The sequence below is a fragment of the Pelophylax lessonae genome, assembly GCF_965119305.1.
Source record: "Pelophylax lessonae genome assembly, chromosome: 2".
Classification (NCBI taxonomy): domain Eukaryota; kingdom Metazoa; phylum Chordata; class Amphibia; order Anura; family Ranidae; genus Pelophylax; species Pelophylax lessonae.
This window is the reverse complement of record NC_138769.1, coordinates 86,515,905-86,537,210: the sequence shown is the minus strand read 5'-3', so window position 1 is coordinate 86,537,210 and position 21,306 is coordinate 86,515,905. Positions and strand designations below refer to the sequence as shown.

Below are 21,306 nucleotides of genomic sequence, written 5' to 3'. Positions count from 1 at the left end.
ACGGCGCAGTCATAATGGACATCAGGAGAAAAAATGAAGATGTATTTCTTCATCAGAGACACAAACAGTAAGACAAACCCAACAGACTTTTTTTAAAAAAAATTCCAAGTATGACTTTATACAGTTACAAATCATTCTCTGACTGGATGAGGTAGAGAGCATGATGTCACTGCCCCACCTTGTCCTATTAGAGATTACTTTTCATTCATTGATAAATTGCAAAGCATTCTCTGAATGACGCCTATGCAGAGTGGCCGACCTCCTGTGTTCAAAATGCATCAGGGCAGCCGTTCGACGTGCGATCAAATGGAGATCACTGGAGTAGCCGTCTCATTCAGTGATTTGCAGTTTCCATGGCCATCGGGCGTCTATTGTATATTCATAGTGACACTGGACCAAGCTGGACCAATGTAACTATGTAAAAAATGCCATAACCGGAATCCTTGTTTAAAAAAGTCTGTTGGCTTTTTATTACTGTCTGTAATCTGGAAATCTGAAATTCTTCTTTAGCTTTTCTTACACTCTATCCAGAGGCCTTGTGCACATTGAGAGTTTGCCCAGCTACTATGATTGCCTCCTGGCAGGAGAGAAACTTCTTAGAAAACACAGTAAAAGCAGCATATTATTTATTGTGTCCATCAATAAATATTATTTATATAGTGCTGTCAATTTTATGCACCGCTTTACATATATATTATACATTCACAGCAGTCCCTGCCCTCAAGGAGCTTACAATATAAGAACCCTAAATCACATACTAGGGCCAATTCAGACAGGGGCCAATTAGCCTACCTGCATGTCTTTGGAATGTAGGAGGAAACCGGAGTACCTGGAGGAAACCCACACAGGCCCAGGAGAACATGCAAACTCCAGGAAGGTATTGTTGTGGTTGGAATTTAAACTGACAATCCTAATAGAATTGCAAACCACTTAGCCGCTTCACTTCCCCTGAGTTCAGACGTTATTGCCTTCTTTCGGCCACAAACATAAAGAATATGTAAACCCAACATTTCATATTCCTGATGTGCCTGCTGTACCATGTACCTGTATGAAAAAAGTGTCCTGTTCTCTTTGTATTGCTTCCTTTATGTGAAATCCCTGGTGTTTCTGTCTCTGCTTTCCTATTAATAACTGACCACACTAAGCAGGAGAACACAGCGTGGTCAGTTCTCTAGCTGTGCTGAGAACTCAGCCTGTTCCCTTCCAATGATAAGACTTGATCCCCCACCACCTGCACAGCCATTAACTTGGAAGACCTGTGTACTGCTGTTTCTCTTTTCCCAGCTTTCCAAGCTCCTTATGCAACTCACAACAGAGATTATGTGATCACTTATAGAAAAGGGGAAAAAAAAGGTATTTATAATGTTTTTTATATCTATACACAAATGTTTTGCCTTTCATTTCTATTTTAGATGGAATAGGTTGTTTTACAAGGTGAGGGTTAGTTTATTCTGGCTATTAGAATGCGATAATGCGCAAGCAAGCCTAAATGCGTCTAGCGGTTATGAACGCTTAGCTGTGTTTTTTCCTGCCAAGAGCTCCTCTCCTGAACTTACTGGGAATTTTTTTTTTCTACCTGGAAACGCTCCTCTTCTAATATTTATGTAGCAGTAGCTATATGTGCGTGAACACAAAGACTAAAGGCCCGTACACACGTACCGATCGTCGGCCGAACGATCGGCCGTCTTTTGTCCCTGGGCTGTCGGTGTCTGTTGAAAAGTGCAAAGACAGCACAAGAATTTTGTCCGCCGACTACAGCCGACTGCAGAAGTGATGTCATGTAATGGTTAACTTTCCCTGTGTTTTTTCTTTTCTGAGCATGCCCAGTCTTACAAATCTGCGGTCTGTCGTCCGAATTCTGTACTGACTGGCGAACAATCGGCCGCTCTGGTGTCGGCATACAAAAATTTTAATGCTTGCAAGACAGACTCATGTCGGCAGAATGTGCGCTGACGGCTGTCGGAGGCACCATACTAACAAGCCTACAATCGGCAGATCGGTCATCCGCCGACGCTTGTATGCCGACGATCGGTACGTGTGTACGGGCCTTAACATAGTGGTGTGTTTACAGGCAGAAAGAAAATGCACTTTTACTGTGTTTTAAGCCCAGTGTGCTTGAGGCCTAAGTGAACATCTTTGGATACAATCGTTTTTAATTTGACTTAGAGGTGTAGTGTACCCTTGTGGCCAGCAGGTGGGGCATGTTAATAAGGTATCAGAAGCCTCTCTGCCAAGAAAATCATATCCTACTTAACGACACAAAAGAAAACTTCACAGTTCCTGAGCAAAGCGTTCCAACACTTGTTTCGTAACAACAAAAAGTACAATTTAAATAAACACGGGCAGGCACAGTTTATTTTATAAGCTGCCTGATAAGTGCACATGTGATGTCACTCCATTTCTTCTATCTGCAGCTAACGAATATGTGGACATCCTTCATAAGCTTCCGCTATATACAGTTGTAGCACCCTCCTAGGTAGGTCCTAGAGAGAGTATAGTTTTAAGCTCTGTCTGCTTACTAGAGGGGCTGCAGATAAATCTATATTGCTTTCTGCCTACCAGAGAGCAGGATCTGTTAGTGAGGTCTGCTCATTGTGCTCAGCATGCAATTCATTCAGTCTAGAGAGTGTTTCATGCTGGTCAGGGGAGGACTGGGCCAGGGGGCAGGGGGGTAATTGCCCTCCGGGCTGCTCTGATGCCCCGTAAAAAGGCTGCACCGCTTCTGCCACAGACATGCCTAATAGATTCCTGGTGGAGAGAAGTAAAAAGTCCCCGCCGCTGACCTACTGAGTGCAGATTAAAGACAAGGACAGAGCGCAGGCCTCCCCCTCCAGCATGGATGTGTAAACTGTGTCTGAGCAGAGGCAGGTTCCATGCCCCACTGGAGACTCATCTGCCCCAACCAAGCTGTCCCATCTCTCCCCAACCTACCCCTGCTGGCCACGTCGGAAACCCGGATTCAGCCCGTAAGTAGAGAGTATCTGGAGCGAGGCTTCGGCTTGGAATGGGGGTCATGAGGAAGATTGGGAGAGTGGGAAAGCGGGGGGGGGGGGGGGAGAGAAAGTGGGGGGGGGGCAAGTCGCTGCCCTACAGGCCTCTGGTTTGTACTTGCCCCCTGGGCCAAAAGTTGGCAGTCTGTCCCTGACGCTGGTCCAGTAGGGAGGCATGTTGGACAGTGGGAGGAAACCTGACGAATGGGTGCATGGGCTTTTGATACAGTCCTGATGATTGGCAGAGGGAAAGTCGCCTCGGTGCATGTTGGGATACTGTATAAAAGCCAGGAGCACATGTGCTCGAGGTTTTTCATTGGGAAGCAGAGTCCTCCTCTGTAGAGGTGCCATGCGGTCGCAGGAAGTCATCCTGAGGGCCAGAGGAGTGGTGGAGAGGAGCTGCACCCAGGGGCCCAGGAGAGCTGACTGAGAGGGGAGACACTGGAGACCTTGGGACTACAATATCGTGAGTACAGGGACTTGTGTCAAGGAGCCTGACCTGAGGGGGGCCACACCTGCTAGTAGGTCAGTCAGTGGACAGGTGTCAGCCGAAGAAGAGCGAGAGGATACTAGGGACAGTGTCCTGAAGATAACTAGTTGCTCACCAAGTCATCTCAAGGATAAGAGGCTTAATCCACATTCATCCGAAGTGGCAGGATGAATCAAGAGCCTGGCTGTTCCAAATCTATAGTAAAGCAGAGAAGATGGGAGTCCTGAATCACTGTGAATAGTTAAAGTTGGAGTATCCCACTATTTCCTTCTCCTAGCCCCCATTTTACAATAAACCACAAAAAAAAAAAAAAAAAAAAAAAAAAAAATACCCCTGTACTGATTATTGGAGTGTGAGCCAAGGAGAATTAAGGAATTGTCTTTGCTTATGGTCATGTGCTGGTAAACAGGGGGAAGTGAATATCAAGCAGTCCTTGTGGGGGCAGTGCTATACAGTATATAAGAGGCACCTGTGTAATGACGAATGATTGTAACATAAAATAAATAGATGAAAAATCGAATAAATCTAAGAGGATCTCCATGCAAACTGTTTTGAAGTTCTTAAATTGTATGGGGAAGGGTTAGAGCCTTTTTCTGTTTTTTTATTGCTGTGTCCCCACTGGAAAGATTACCCCATATTCCTCCCTACACCCAGCACAATGCGGTAAGCTGAAAATTTTGTTTCATCTTGCAGAGTGCATATGTATTGCTAGAGAGAATCTAATAGGGAGTCATTGACACCAACACCAGCCTCACTTTATTCTTCAAATGAATGTATGAAGTGCACTCTAGAGAAATCTCCTTAATGGGGACACAGCAATAAAAGCCTAATAAAACCTGACCATTCTGTCTTAAAATGAATGAGCTAAAAACATTTAGCTTTAGTCCCACTAAAAGCTTAAAGTGGTTGTAAACCTCATAGGTGAAATAAAGAGTCATGAAAAAGTATTTATACCCCTTGAAATTTTCCACATTTTGTCATGTTACAACCAAAAACGTAAAATATGATTTTTGACTTACCGTAAAATCCATTTCTCGGATGTTCATTGACGGACACAGCTCCTGATCTTCATAACAATTGGGTTATACTGCCCCCTACAGAAGTAGGACACTAGGCAGAAAAAGAATCTGGCTATGCCTATGGGCAGTCCCAGGGGGTATCCTCCCTCTCCTGCTATAGGTACTCAGTTTTGTTACAAGCAGTGTCAGAAGATTTACAACTCCACAGAAGTGTGGGTGCGGTGTCCGTCAATGAACATCAGAGACATGGATTTTACAGTAAGTCAGAATTAGTCCAGCTTTGTGGATGGAATCAGAGCAGACTTCTGAAAATTAAAAATCCAGCCAAACTCCTTCAGATTTCGTAAAGTTTTCCACCAGAGCAGTAGGAGATTCCGCTTGCAGAAGGAGGTCGTCAAAGTAGTCCAGTACCGCGATCTCCCCGTTGGCGTAACAATGCTAGTACCGGAGCTAACACTTTTGTGAAGACCTGAGGAGCAGAGATGAGATCAAAGGGTAATGCCACAAACTGATAATGCTCCTCTCCCACAGCAAAGCGGAGGAAGCGCTGGTGACCGGAACGTATTGTATTGTGAAGGTAATCATCCTTGATGGTGATAGAGGCAAGAAAATCCCCCTGATGCAAGGATGCCACCACTGTGCGAATGGACTCAATTCTGAACTTCTGCATCCGCACAAAGCAGTGCAGCGCCTTGAGGTCCAGGATGGGGCGCACCTTGCTTTCCTTCCTGGGAACTGTAAACAGGTTTGAGTAAAAGCCCTGAAAACTTTCCGAAGTCAGAACGGGGACAATCACCCCTTGAAGTAACACATCTTGTACCATCCCAAACAGACCCTGTAAGTGGTCCGGGGACAGGCGCAAGTTGGAAGGAAAGAACCTTGCCGGGAACAAGAGCGAAATGATCGAATTACTTTGTGGACCCACTTGTCTTGTACCAGGGAAGTCCACGGGTCCAGAAAGCAGCCAAGACGTCCGCCCACCCCCCCGATACGGGTGAGAGCGCACCTTCATGCTGAAGTGGCCATGTTCGTGGGTCTGGAGAAGCCTGCTCTCGGCTTGCCAGACCAGGTTCGTTTGGATCCTCCAGAGAAGGCCCTAAAAGGCTTCTAACCCTTGTCACTGAGGGACAAAAAAACGACAACGAGGTTCCTTGCCCTTAGTAGCCTGCAGAAGAAAAGTACTTTTTCTCTCTGTGAGACCTTTAATGATGTCATCCAGGGTAGCCATAAACAGGCGATCCCCTTAAAAGGGGAGATCAGTCAAAGCCTTTTTAGAAGTCTGGTCCGCAGACCAGCATTTAGGCCAAAAGACACCTGAAGAACCATTGTTGAAACAGAGAGCCGAGCCACTAGGGGTGCCGCATCCAAAGAGGAATCATAGATAAACTGCAGCCCCTGGACCAGCTGGGCTGCCAGCTCAGCGAAGGCAGGGGGGAGCTGTTCTCCCTCCAGGTCACAGTGTAAAAGCTTAGCCCACTCGGTCAGAGTTTGCGACACCAGGGCAATGGTGAATACCGGCCTCAGTGCCGAACCAGCCAGAGTGTACATATTGCGGCCACAGCCTCCGCCTTCCTGTCAACAGGATCCTTAAAGGCCGGGGACTCTTCAACCGGAATCATGGTTGCCTTGTTCAATCTGGAAACCAGAGGGTCCACCACTGGTGAAACACTCCACTTCTTAATAAGGGATTCCTCATAGGGAATTTTCATTTCGCCTAGTAAATCGCTTAGGCACCCCAAGGGGACGCTTTGGTCTTCCCCAATTTTTAGCAACAATTTTGTCAAAATGGGCAGGGACCGGAAATGCCTTTGCCACTCTGGATGGCTTGTGAGTGCCAAAGGGTACCTGCACCTCCGTCCTCAATCCTCACGGACAGATACAATCAATGTTTCCACCAGTGCCTTTTCATGCGCAAGCGCAGATGTGGAGTATTCATCCTCAATATCTGGGGAGCATGGTCGCAGACCAGCAGGGTGACCCACGTCCGCTGCGGCCAATTCAGATTCAGGATCTGATAAGACAGAGAAGGCAGGGGAAGGCGGGGGGTGCTGATGGCTAGTTTGTCGCCCGAAAATCACCTCCACCCGGGACACAAAGAACTCCAGGACCGCTGTCAGTGCATGGATGCATGGTAGACCCGGAGAGCCCCGCAACCTCAGAGAGGGGACCAGGAGGGGAAATGTGCTTCAAAGACTCCATGAGTCTTCAGCGGGACCCCACAAAAAATGTAAAACACTGCAAAGGGACAACCACCACCGTGCTGGCACCACCACCTGGTCGCCAGGCACAAGGCACTAAGCGATCCTCAGCAGAGAGGGAGAGAACCCCACCAGACTCACCAACTAGCAGAAAAAGGGACCTGCTGCCACCAGGATAATCTGTACTCCACATGCGGCAATCAGGAAGTGTAAAGAGGAGCAGACCGCACCAGGGGATGAGGAGGGGCTCCCACTGCTGAAATCACCACCCACAGGGCTCCACTGTCATGGCCGCAACCATTTTCAATGGCAAACCACGGCAAAATGTCCGCTGGACTACACAAGCAAAATAGTGGCCCGCACCCGAGGCTCCCAGGGACCCAGGAGGGATCCCTAGGCCTAAAGCACAGGCCAAGGCAGGACAGGGGGCCCTTGCAGGAGCCCCCACCAGGTATAAACGCCCCGGCCCCCATCGCCAGAATAGTGCCCTGCCCCCACCCCAGAAGGTGGACCAGACCACCCACACAGCCCCAGCATTAGTGGAGGGGGGTAGGATGGGGGACTGATAAAAAGGGGTGCCTGATGGGACAAAGGGGAACCCGGGGGATTGACCGTCCCAAGGAGGGGCCCATGTCCACCCCAAAACCCTCCAGGGGGAGAGGGGGGACAGCTACACACCATACCAGGAACCAGGCGGGCACTGCTCCAAACAGAACCCCTCGCCATCCAAATGGGGGGGCTGTCGGCCAGGAGGAACGCTGCGACTCATTCCGAGTCCCAGTCGTATGCGATCTCACGAGGCCTTTAACTTGCAGGAGAGTACCTATAGCAGGGAGAGGGAGTATACCCCCTGGGACTGCCCAAAGGTGTAGCCAGATTATTTTTCTGCCTAGTGTCCTACTCCTGTAGGGGGCAGTATAACCCAATGGTTATGAAAACCAGGAGCTGTGTCTGTCAATGAACGAAAGAGAAATGTATTTTATTGGGATTTTATGGGATGGATAGACCCAAAGTCAAAGTGGCACATAATTGTGAAGTGGAAGGGAAATGATAAATGGTTTTCCAAATTGTTTACAAATAAATATGTGCAAAGTGTGGTGTGCATTTGTATTTAGCCCCCCGAGTCAATACTTAGAGAGTAACATTTTTGACCATTCTTCCTTGCAAAATAGCTCAAGCTCTGTCAGATTGGATGGAGAGCGTCTGTGAACAGCAATTTTCAAGTTTTGCCACAGATTCTCAATTGGATTTAGGTCTGGACTTTCACTGGGCCATTCTAACACATGAATATGCTTTGATCTAAAGCATTCCATTGTAGCTCTGGCTGTATGTTTAGAGTTGTTGCCCTGCTGGAAGGTGAACCTCCGCCCCAGTCTCAAGTCTTCTGCAGACTCTAACAGGTTTTCTTCTACAATTGCCCTGTTTTTGGCTCCATCCATCTTCCCAGTCCCTGCTGAAGTAAAAGCCACCCACAACATGATGCTTTCCCCATGTTTCATGGTGGGGATGGTGTGTTTAGGGTGATGTGCAGTGTTAGTTTTCCACCACACATAGCATTTTGCTTTTAGGCCAAAAAGTTCCATTCTCCCACCTGAGCTGTGGATCTCTGCAGCTCCTCCAGAGTTACCATGGGACTCTTTGCTGCTTCTCTGATTATTTATCTCCTTGCCCGGCTGGTCAGTTTAGGTGGACGGCCATTTCTTGGTAGGTTTGCAGTTGTGCCATACTCTTTCCATTTTCCGATGACGGATTGAACAGTGCTCTGTGAGATGTTCAAAGCTTGGGATATTTTTTTATAACCTAACCCTGCTTTAAACTTCTCCACAATTTTATCCCTGACCTGTCTGGTGTTTTCCTTGGCCTTCACGATGCAGTTTGTTCACTAAGGTTCTCTAACAAACCTTTGAGGGCTTCACAGAACAGCTGTATTTATACTGAGATTAAATTACGCACAGGGGGACATTATCTACGAATTATGTGACTTCTGAAGGCAATTTATTCCAGTAGATTTTAGTTAGAGGTATCGGAGGAAACGGGGCTGAATATAAATGCACGCCACACTTTTCAGATATTTAACATTTTTCAGATATAAAACATTTTGTAAACCATTTATCATTTTCCTTCCACTTTACAATTATGTGCCACTTTGTGCTGGTCTATCACATAAAATCCCAATGAAATACATTTACATTTTTGGTTGTAACATGACAAAATGTGGAAAATTTCAAGGGGTTCACAGCGTATCCCTGTATAGTGCGTACTTGTCTCAATGCAGATCACTAAGTGTAAATTCTGTCCACTGCTTCCTTCCTCTGCTATCAGCATGAATAACTTCTAACAAGTTTTCCTGTCACCAAGTGCTACAATGATGACAGTGGAGGGAGCTCCAGCACACAGCCTGAGATTGACAGCTTCAGCTCTGTTGCTGTGTGCTATGTGAAGGGGGTGTTTCCCTTCCCTCCAATCAGCTCTCACTGAGCTCTGCCGAGTGTAATTTCAGCTCCCCACCCCCTGCTTTATGAAAGGTCAGACAAGTTGTATAAATTCTGTTTTTTGAACAGATATAAAGAGAAGACTGCAGATAAACAGGTACAACCTACATATAGGAGGATTTGTTTAATCTCTGGGTGGGTATCACCTGTTTAATCCACTTATGTTTTGCCCTCTCTTTTTTCCCTCAATAAGAAATAATGACATTGTTAATAAAACCTTTCCATTTTCACTATCTTTTAGACCCACATAGTTGCCAACATTTAAAAAAAATTTACAGGGACACTTTGCAGCACAGCTATCAATTACCACACCCACTTTTCTATAGCTCCACCCACTCTGCATAATTAATCTCTGCCTACTTATCAGATTATAGAGTCTACTCCAATATAGAGAGAATTACAGGAAATTAAAAAGTGAATTTCAAACTTAAGGCCACAGTAGCAGAGTTGGAATAAGTCTCCCATTCAGCTGCACTACTTCTGCGTAACATTTATGGGCAGCCTGATTAACAGGCGCTTCCAGGGACAATATAAATTACCTGGGACAGGCTCCTATTTGCAGGGACTGTCCCAGGAAAAAAGGGACAGTTGGCAAGTATGGACCCAGGGATGTCATTACTAGATCTCTGTGTGTCTCTATGCAATGCAGGCAGATTGTGATTAGTGGGAGTGGCTGTAAATAGCTTCCTGAAAAAAATCACAGTGCCCTGCTTCATACTCCTCTCAAAAGCCCCTCGTCCTGCTGCAAGCAGTGGGTGGGGGTAAGCAAATATTTCATAAATGCACATGTTTTATTTTATTAGTGTGGATGTATCCAATACATTTTTGCAAAAGAAGGACTGTGCCTTTAAATCCATACATGAATTGTAACAATCAAAATGATGTATCACTAAGAACAGGCCATCAAAGGTTAATTTCTGGGTCAATGCTCCAATCTGCAGTCAATGAGAGTCCGGCACATTTCCCTATCTGATAGTCAGACTTCCAGAAAACAGCAGCTGTGGCCTGTTATTTGGCCGTACAATGGGGGGGTCCGCAGTGGGAGATGAATGTCAATTGTTATCTGCTGGCTCAGCTTATGACATCAATCAGAGGAGCAGGAAAGGGGAAGGAACTTCCATATGTGACAAGCGGCAACCTGGGGAATCTTTCCGCAATTATAATAACAAGAGGGGAAAACATGACGCAAGTTAGAAGAAGTGCCCCGTACCTGAAATGGTCCTGGGACTGGGAATATAAGAGAAACGGGAGGTGGCACAGCGGCCCCAAAAAATCATCATAGTAATCAATAAACCTTTTATGTCTGGTTTTTAGGGCTTGTTCACACATGCAGTGCCCTCTGAAGAGCAAGTCACATTAAATGTTTCTTCTTAGGGCATTTGACAGGCAATGAGGAGGTATTGTATCGCCTCCTCACCGCCTGATTTAACCTTGTAAAAGCCACACTACCACACCGCGATCGGTTAAGCAAAGCTGTGCCATGGCATGTGGACAGCCTTGAGTGGCTGCATGCTCAGGTTCAGCAGCTGGGAAGAGGGGAAGAGGAGGGTGGGATGAATGGTGACAGGTGGCAAAACTGCAGCTCAACTGCCTGGTTTTACCGCCCCTTAGTCACATGTGTGAACAAAGCCTTAGGCTCCTTTCACACTATCGGACCATTCAGATCCACCTGTCAGTTTTTCAGGTGGATCTGAACGGGTGCCCCATGCATCTCTATGGGGCATCAGATGTCAGCGGAGACATGTCTGCTGACATCCGATCTGATCCGGTCCGTCAAATCTGGATGGATGGAAACCCTATTTTCCATCCATCCAGAGCCAGTAACCCACTATGAGAAAGAAACAAAAAAGGGAAAAACTGATCACCTGTATAAAAAACTTTTAACGTGTCGCCTATGGGCAGTAGTGGGTACCGACGTTTGGCACGCATTTCTACGGCTTGACATTGTTGGGTGTCTATTTACTTGTTGTATCCTCATCTTTTATATTTTAGCATAATGTTGGCTCATTGTGTATTATGTGTGTCGGCACTATAATTAACTTTATTGTACTTTTTACTGATAATAATCTGTTTGATAAATATATGTGCTAATATCATGATACATTAAAAAAATGACAACTATGACCATTTTATTCTCCGGGGTCTCTCCTTCAGAAAATATATCATGTGTGGGAGGTTTAGCTAACTTTCCTAAAATGTGCAAATTAGCATGTGCTAAACCTGAAAAATGTCTCTGGTAGGAAAGTGCATAGGGAAACAAATGTAACGGTTATACGGTGCGGTCTGTTCCTCTGTTTTTGGAAGTCTTTCTTTGTACACGCTCCTAGATGTACAGGAGGCACAGCTAAGATCTCCCCCCGCTGATACACAGATTCAGCCTGCTGAGTCTGGCTTTAATCATTTCCTGCCCCAGCAACCCTCATTGACGGCCATGCCGCTCGCTTTCCTGTCTTTGTCTATCTCTGGCTTCTCAGGGCGTTTTCCTTACGAACAAAAATATTACGACATTGTTTTCTTTTATGACTTTATTTTAGTTGCGTACAATGCCCTGGCTTGTGACATATTGTTGGGTGACTGCTGACCTATTTGTAGTTTGTGGGGCCCATTTATAGCACAGTGCTCCTGTAGAAATACCCACACTCCACTGGTCCCCTGATTGGCACCGTACCTTCTGCCCGGGGACATTAATGAGCTGACATTCTGCAGTGGTAATGGATGCTGAGGATAAAGTCTGGTGTACAGGCATAACCCGTTTTAAGTACACTCACTTTACATACACTTGCGAGTATGGACACAGCCTGGTCAGCTTGGCATGGCACTACTCCTGGTTTTTAACATTGGCGTCTATGGGAAATCTTGGTCAGCTTGACATGGCACTGCTCCCAAACCATAATTGACAGGGATACCAAGCTTAGGAAGCACAGAGAGGGGACCCAGGACTACAACATATCCTATTTGTGGCCGGCCAGCTTGCCTAGGTAATCTACCATGTTATAGTCCTGGTTCCCCTTAACATGCTCCCCAAGCTTGGTGTCCTTGTCACTTATGGTTTGGGAGCAGTGCCATGTCAAGCTAACCAAGATTTCCTATAGATCTAGTGTATTTACATGCATTGAGAAGTGAAAAAAGGGATTGCTTCACTTTAAGTACATTTTCGTTTTACATACATGCTCTGGTCCCATTGTGTACTTAAAAGTGGGGTATGCCTGTATTAATGTGGACCTTTAGGCCTCCTTCACACAGGCAATTACCTGCCTACACCAGACTCTAGCAGTAAGGGTCCTTTCACACGGCTTTTTGCTCAACAGGGATCGATCTGCTGATCCCCGCTGAGCAGACGGATGACAGGTCCGCCTCCGCTCACTGTGCTGAGACGAACCTATCAGAGTCCCGCTCTCCTCTATGGGGGGATCGGATGAAAATGGAACACCTGTCCGTTTTAATCTTTTTTTGGATACCAGCGGGTGTCAATGGACATGTAACCGCTGACATCGGCCGCTCCATAGGGCTGCATGGAGAATCCGATCAGGTCCGCATGAAAAACTGACAGGTGGACCTGATTGGAAAGCCCGTGTGAAAGGATTCTAAGGCAGCCCATAGATTATTCCAGTTTTGTTTTCTTCCAACTCGGGTGGAAGGAAAGAAATTTGCCCAATTCTCCCATTAACACAGACAGTGATGATGGGGAATGCTTTCCACAATGCTATTATGTTCTGCTGACGAGGGGGGGCGATTCAGGGAGCCTTCCCAGCCCACAGAACACAATGTATACTGCTAGTGGCTATAGCCGCAGGCAGTAATAGTATGTAAAAAATCCAACAGGCTGGTTGTACCCAAGTCGATCGATGGATCAACTTGAGTATAATAATTCTGCCCATACATGGATCGAATCTCATTCGGTCCCTGCCGAACCGACTAAGATTTGATCTATGTATGACTGGCTTAGGAATAAGCGGATTCTTGCAGCTGGGATGATAGTTATATGCATATTGCTAAGCATGTACAAGGTACTAAAAGGCTGAGAGGAGCGTCGCTGTTCACATGAATCAACACAACCAGCAATTTATACAGCTGGGACAGATGTCTGAGCCTGGATGCATCTTTCTATGTCTAGGGTCACTCATCTGTTCCTAACTGCATGTATCCCCTGACTGCGCGGATACATGCAAGTGGCAAGAGCTCCTTTACAGGCTGAGCGGCCTCCATTGTTCACATACACCTGTTATCCTGCCGCAAGAAACCACCAACTCTTGGCACTGGAAATCCAGTGTATGCAGATAATTACCCGCACGAAGGAAGCCTTACCCCCCCAACACAAAATGCAATGCTGTGTGAAGCACAGCATGCTCATCCATAAACATAATAAAATTCATTTTATGAATCCAAAACTTTTTCATAAACTTTTTTTGGCCTACTTCCTGGTTTGGTGACATAGCCCTGGCCTCAAAGGTGCCCCCTAGGAAGGCTACATCACCTGTCCCTTCCAGAGAACTCTTGCCTGATCTTGTGCATGATTACATACATGATTGCGGCTTCCTGTCATTGAAGAATATCAAGCTGACCCAGATCACTGATTACATTATGGGTAAAAATGGTGGCCCTTCGCTGTTGGCTTGATTGAGCACACATAATATGTGCTTTTGAGAATTTTTCACAGGTTTTATCCTCTTATGTGATCCTTGACCATAGTCCTGAGTGATTTAAGTGATGAAGTTAATGTCTCATGTATTATATTGATATCTGTAGTATTATTTGTTACTGATGCATGTCCATTTTTGAATGCCAAGGTCCTGGGACTATCCCTGAAAAAGATCCTTAGTCTCGAAAAGCGTTGGTCATTGGAATCACACTATTTGGGCTATAATCAATTCCCCAGCCTATGCTATTTTAAGGGGTTCTGTACTACATCACATGGTCAACTAACTCCCTTTGAGCTTTTGGTTATTGTTCACATTTTAATTAGGAGCTTGTGTTTTTGTGTATTTTTAGCTAAATACATGTTTATTAAAGTACACAATTTTGTGTAGTTTTGCTCTTTAACATCCATGCCACCCTACATTTTTTGATTTACATTTCCTCTGGGGTGGGCATTAAATAATCTCCAGACACGCCATTTCATATTTGAGATGATGGCATTGGATGCAGAGCCCAGCCAGGAAGGACCTGTAGGAAAGGGGCAATCCGGTTCAAGAGACCAAGCCTTGTCTATGCATCGGGACTTCGGTGGGCAGCGATGCCCAATGCAACCCAGTGCATATGGTGTAAATGGGCCCTAAGGGCCTTTGTTGATGGGCTTTGTGCTTGTGTTGATGGCATCTGTTTAAGACTCATAAACACAGGCTTTGGGAAACATGAGAACAAAACCTGAAAAAACAGAATAAAACATAAAGTGCAACAAAAAGTCATAAACTTCATCCCTCTCTATTCTTCGAAATAACGATTGTATCGCACGGCTTGGGTAACGCAGGAAAGCGCGTTCCTATAGCCTAGTAAAGTAGTGTAATTACCAATATTAGTATTGTAACTAGTTACGTTACTTCGTTACCAAAAAAACTAATGTAGTTACTGTAATCCGTTACTTTGTAACTAGTTACCCCCAACACTGCGTGTAACCAGCTGCCTTCATACCCCAGCATGGAACACCTGTGCATCCTGGGCGGCCGAAGATGTGCTCTTTACATGAGTGTAAGGATCGGGTACTCCCATATGAATGAGGCCTGTCATAACATGTGTCAATGGACTTCTGTTCAATCAAGCAGGTTTTGCATTCTCAGGCTATGTTCACTTCCGATCCAACTTTGCCCTGCGACTTCATGTCCGAATTCCATGTGACTTCAATGAATGGGATCCGACTTTGATCTGACCATACCAGGCCCTTTGAATCTGGTATGAACCTTGAGGGGGAACCCCACAGCAAAATAAAAAATAAATAGAAAAACGGCGTGGTGTCTCCCGCCCCCAAGACCATAGATTTGAAAAGAAACCCCAAGCTAAACAAATTAAAAAAAATGGTGTTGGGTCCCCCTAAAAGATTCTCAGAGCTCAAGTCGCATGCCACAAGTCGGATCGGTTAAGATGATGATCCGACTTGGATGCGACTTAGATTCAAATCAATAGGCTGAAATTGTGCTCAAGTCTGACCAAAATAGTGCAGGAAGCATATTCAAAGTCAGACCATCACAAGTCGGTCCAGTTAAGACTTCTCATACAGGGAACCATTCATTTTGACTTGTCATGTGACTTGTGCTCTCGAAGTCGGAGCATATGTCAGACCAGTGTAAACCAACCCTCATACAAGTACCATATATGTGAATGCAACACCTGCTTGAAGCAGGTCAAATACATTTGTCAATTTTGAACGATCTAAGATGAGTATCAGATGCCATTAACACAAGCACAAAGCCCATCAACAAAGGCCCGTAGGGCCCATTCACACCAAGTGCATTGGGCATCGCTGCCCACCGCAGTCCCAATGCATAGACAAGGCAATTCACTTTTTGTCCTAAAGTTTCAGTTTACACCAATGCCCCTGTGGTGTGAGCTAACAAAAGTTGAGGCAGGATGCATTTGTACGCAGTGCGGTGTGTTGCGATGCACTATACTGCATTGTTGTGGGCAGTGATGGGAATAACAGTTTAAAGTAAACGGCGTTACTAACGCCGCTACTTTTGCGGGTAACTAGTAATCTAATTGATTACTTTTCCCTCCGCGGTAACGCCGTTCCCATTACTTAAGCGGTGTTACCGCAATTACATCTACCACCACTAGAGGGTAGTAGTGTAACTCCTCTCTCCTCTACTCCTCTATGACCCTGCCGGCGCTGTCTGCTCCTCTCGTACTGGCCTGTGGAGAAAGAGACTGGAGTTACAGCGTGCCAGCCAGCAGGCCAGGTACCCCGGCGATATAAATAAAAATATAGAAATATAAATACCACCACCACCACCGTCCAGGCAGTCGTCCACAGGGACAGCCATCTGCGCTCAGTCAGACTCAGGAGCAGGACAGTCAGCCAGTCACAGGAGGGACAGCAGCGCAGGAGGAGTCAGTTGGATAGTCCAGAGTACAGTCAGTCACAGACAGCCTGGAGGACGGAGTCAGACGGACCCCACCAGTGTGCCACACCACCACCACCAGCCAGCACCAGCAGCCAGCAGGTTACCAAAAAAACATAAAATACCACAGTCAGGACTGGAGTGGAGTCAGACTCAGGTCCCACCACCAGTGCCACACCACCAGCCACCACTGCCCACCACCACCCCGAGCAGCAGCAGGTACCACTCGAGTAAAAAAATAAAATAAAATACCACTCAGTTAGGAGTCACTCTGGAGGACTCAGGTCAGGTACCACTGTCAGTATCAGTGTACCAACACCTCGCAGCCAGCCTGTACCACTCAGCAAATACCCACTAAGGTATCATTTAGCAAATACCACTCAGGTACCCACTGCCAGTTTACCACGCAGCGGAAACACTCAGCAAATACCACTCAGGTACCAGTGCCACTCAGCAAATACCACTCAGGAACCAGTGTACCACGCAGGTACCACAGTGCCACTCTCAGCAAATATCACTCAGGTACCACTCAGCAAATACCCCTCAGGCACCAGTGTACCACGCAGCCAGCCAGTACAACTTAGCAAATACCACTCAGGTACCACCAGTACCACTCAGCAAATACCCCTCAGGCACCAGTGTACCACGCAGCCAGCCAGTACCACTCAGCAAATACCACTCAGGTACCACCAGTGCCACTCAGCAAATACCACTCTGGTACCATACCAGTGTACCACGCAGGTGCCACTCAGCAAATACCACACAGGTACCACTCAGCAAATACCACACAGATACCACTCATCAAATACCACGCAGGTACCACTCAGCAAATACCACACAGGTACCACTCAGCAAATACCACACAGGTACCACTCAGCAAATACCATGCAGGTACCACTCAGCAAATACCCCACAGGTACCACTCAGCAAATACCACACAGGTACCACTCAGCAAATACCACGCAGGTACCACTCAGCAAATACCACACAGGTACCACTCAGCAAATACCACACAGGTACCACTCAGCAAATACCATGCAGGTACCACTCAGCAAATACCCCACAGGTACCACTCAGCAAATACCACACAGGTACCACTCAGCAAATACCACGCAGGTACCACTCAGCAAATACCACACAGGTACCACTCAGCAAATACCACACAGGTACCACTTAGAAATCAGGATTCACCACATAGGCGTTTCATTGTCCCACAGCAACATTAAAATAGTGTAGATTACTGTACAATGTTTCATAATAATTATTGCTTCTATTTAGTGTTTATTTCATTCATTTAACATATTTAATATTGGGGACATAAGTTATTTGACATATTTGATTATTTTTTTAAAGTAATGCAATAGTTACTTACCCTGGTAATTAGTTACTTTTTTACTACTGTAACTCAGTCACTAACTCAGTTACTTACTTACTAGTAACTATAACTAATTACTTTTTTTAAGTTACTGTACATGCCCAACACTGGTTGCAGGGCACAAGTTCAATGAAATGACATTTTGTGACATTTCAATAACAAAAACTAAAGGAAACAGTGCAACGCATTGTAACAATGCATCACACTGCCCCCCTCACAGCACCAGTGAATTTGCATTATACAGAGCTTAAAAAAATAAAAAAAAAGTTAAAGATTAAAAAAATTAAATAAAATTAAAAAATAAAATCATATATCTTTGACTTTGGTGAAACCCCTGTTGATTTCTGTGCTGTGACAACAATAGTAAATCCTGCCTTTAGTGTGCTATAAACCCTGAAATATTACAATGCAGGTCACATGGAAACAGCTGTAAATATATTTTATTTTCCAATACTATTAATACATCCGGCCGCACCCCATTCCCCGGGTAATGCTATCCACAACTAAATTTAACTCGGGAACATTATGTCTGAGCGCTCCTTCCATAGAATACGTCTACCTTTCCCTCTGCACTACACTCATGACAGATTTTTATTTATCAGCAATTAGCAAACAGATGTTATTAGAGACGCCATATGGCTGAACTACAGGCAGATATAAATGACACAAATTAATGCTGCTCTCTGTTCGTTCAGTCATTGTTACATTTATTTTTTTTAGTGTCTGACCCTGAATTTTACCGGATGTCAGCCTTTTGCAATTCCCAATACAACACCACTGGGAAGGGCAGGGCTGGCAGGCAATCACATTTGTTGACAAGGAACATGCTGATAGGAGGAGAGAACAGAATGAGCAGAAGGATGACCTTATCTGTCTCCTGCTGCTCTCTTACTGCCTAGTCAACAGACTGAGGGTGGAGGAAGGATACCACTGAATTCCATAACTGCAAATCATGTCATCCTCGCTGTACTGTCCGGGAAGGACATCTCAAGACTAGTTGGACTAAAAAAATTCTAAGCTCTAATGAGCAGGGCCTGCTGATTCCTCCTGTATTGAATTGTACTGTCACTGTACTGACTGCCCTCATGTTGTAAAGCGCTGCGCAAACTTTTGGAGCTAAATAATTTCTAAATAATAATCATAATGTATTTAATGTAAGTATTTAGCTGTTGCCTGGAATACAATACAATACAATGACTGCATTGAAGATATGGCAAAGTGTTAGTTCTTTTATTACTGTATTTTCAGGCTTAAATAATATTTTTTAATTTTTTTTTTACTAAAATACAGCATAAGGATATTTTACATTTGCCACTTGAATGTGGTGTACTTGAATCTGTTCTTTGTTTTCCTGGTCACTCGGTTTACTACTATATAGTGAGCACTAAGGAACCCCAACCATGACCCTACCTGCCTGGAGTTTGCATGTTCTCCCTGTGCCTGTGTGGGTTTCCTCTGGGTACTCCGGGTTCCTCCCACACTACAAAGACATGCTGGTAGGTTCATTGGCTCCTGACAAATTTGGCCCTAATATGTGTATGTATGTGATTTAGGGACCTTAGATTGTAAGCTCCTTAGATTGTAAACTCCTTAAGGGCAGGGACTGATGTGAGTATACCATATATGTGTAAGGTAATGCATACATTGACAGTGTCATATAAGAACATGAAATAAATAACAAATATCCTGAAATTTTATTTTTTTAAGCTCATTCCTATTCAAAACCCATACAGCTAAATGGCTCAGAGGCGTGGTGCATCCCCTCTTCCGTTTTTAGCTCACTCAGAACCCTATGGACTTTCAAATACAGATTAAGGCCCCTGTCACACGGGCTTTCTGATTAGGTCCCCCTGTCAGTTTTTTCAGGCAGACCTGATTGGATGCTCCATGCACCCCTATGGAGCGGTGGATGTCAGTGGTGACATCTATGCTGACATCCGCTGCTATCTGATCCTGTCCGTGAAATCCAGACGGATGGAAACCCTATTTTCCATCCGTCTGGAGGATCGGATCGGATAAAAATGGACAGGCAGTCCATTATCATCCAATCTTCCATAGAGGAGAGCGGGGATCTGACAGGTCTGTCTCTGCACACAGAGCGGAGACGGACCTGTCATCCCCCTGCTCAGTGGGGATCAGCGGATCGATCCCCGCTAAACGGAGTCCGCCGGGCGGAAAGCCTGTTTGAAAGGATCCTGGGGGTCTTTCAAACTAGCTTTCCACCCCGGAGAATTCATTTTGCTCAGTGGAGATCGATCCGCCGATCCCCGCTGAGCAGGCAGATGACAGAGGGTCCTTTCACACGGACTTTCTGCCTGGCAGACTCCGTTTTGCTCAGCGGGGATCAATTCGCCGATCCCCGCTAAGCACGCAGATGACAGCTCCATCTCTGCTCTGTGTGCAGAGACAGACCTGTCAGATCCCCGCTCTCCTCTATGGGGAGACTGGATAAGAACGGACCACCTGTCCGTTTTCATCCGATCCGATCCTCCAGACGGATGGAAAATAGGGTTTCCATCCGTCTGGATTTCACAGACAGGATCGGATCGGATAGCAGTGGATGTCAGCGGAGATGTCACCGCTGACATTCGCTGCTCCATAGGGGTGAATGGAGCATCCGATCAGGTCCGCCTGAAAAAACTGATAGGCGGACCTGAACGGAAAGCCTGCGTGAAAGGGGCCTAGGATTCATATAGGGAGAAAAAAATGAAAGCCTGGTATAGCCTGCCTATAGAATGTAACAGAAGCATTTGTTTCTTTTTTTGTTTTAGTAAAATAAAGACTACATAAGTAATAAAAAATATTCAACATAAGGATATAAAAAACTGATTAAGTGTCTCTTTATAAAAAGAGTGTTCCTGTGTTCTGGCACTTACCTGAGAAATATCCTCGTCTCTGAGCATAGCACACACCGCAGCCACATAAAACGATGAGAACAGCCACAATCACCACTGCCGATATGATACCCGCCCAATTCAAGTCCTCTGTAACACATGAAATGCATAATGTCACAGTACATAGACACCAGTGTATGAGGAGCAAGCATTGCACTGAGATTACCCAATGAAATGAACCTGCATGACACAGAAGAAGTTGGAAGACACAGGTGACTAGTTCGCTAAACCAGCCAGTAAGGCTGACCATACGCTGATAGTTTTTATTTGTTCAGCCTGCAGGCTATACAGTACGGGTGGACGCACCCGCCACTGTATGCTGAAAGCTGCTGCATGCAACTGTCAAAATACTGAAATAGCAGCTATATCTGATTGGATGCAGCTGCTGTTCGGCCAACAATCTTTACCCCGGCTGCTTTTATTTATTGAAGAATGTCAGGCAGGAATGAGCCAATGGGGCCAACCAAGAAGCAAATTTTGGCCAGTTCATCAGGAACCGGACAAAAATCACACGGTGTAAGTTCTGCTTATTGTCCTGATCTTCTCCAAGTTCTGAAATCCAGCTTAATTGTTTTACACGGACATACTGCTTCAGTCAGAACACATCTGCCTGTCTATGGCTTGTCTTTGTTGACACTAAATAATTAGGGGCTACTTATAAAACATTTGTTGCGAAATGTCAGAAACACTTGTGTAAACCGAACAAAGCTTCACCATATTTTTTTCTAATAGAATAAATTCCTGTACATTTGGTCATGTTTTCTGAAATACCGCAATGAGAAAATATACTACCTTT

The 21,306-nt window shown here is 45.5% G+C and overlaps 1 protein-coding gene across 1 annotated transcript in view; it reads right to left on the bottom strand.

The window, feature by feature from the left end:
- The window catches only part of JAM2 (junctional adhesion molecule 2), a 169,736-nt gene that overhangs the window by 7,061 nt on the left and 141,369 nt on the right, over positions 1-21,306 (bottom strand). The window contains exon 7 of the mRNA XM_082246899.1: positions 20,493-20,600. Coding sequence (XP_082103025.1) covers positions 20,493-20,600 — 108 coding nt within the window. The remainder of the gene's footprint in view (positions 1-20,492; positions 20,601-21,306) is intronic.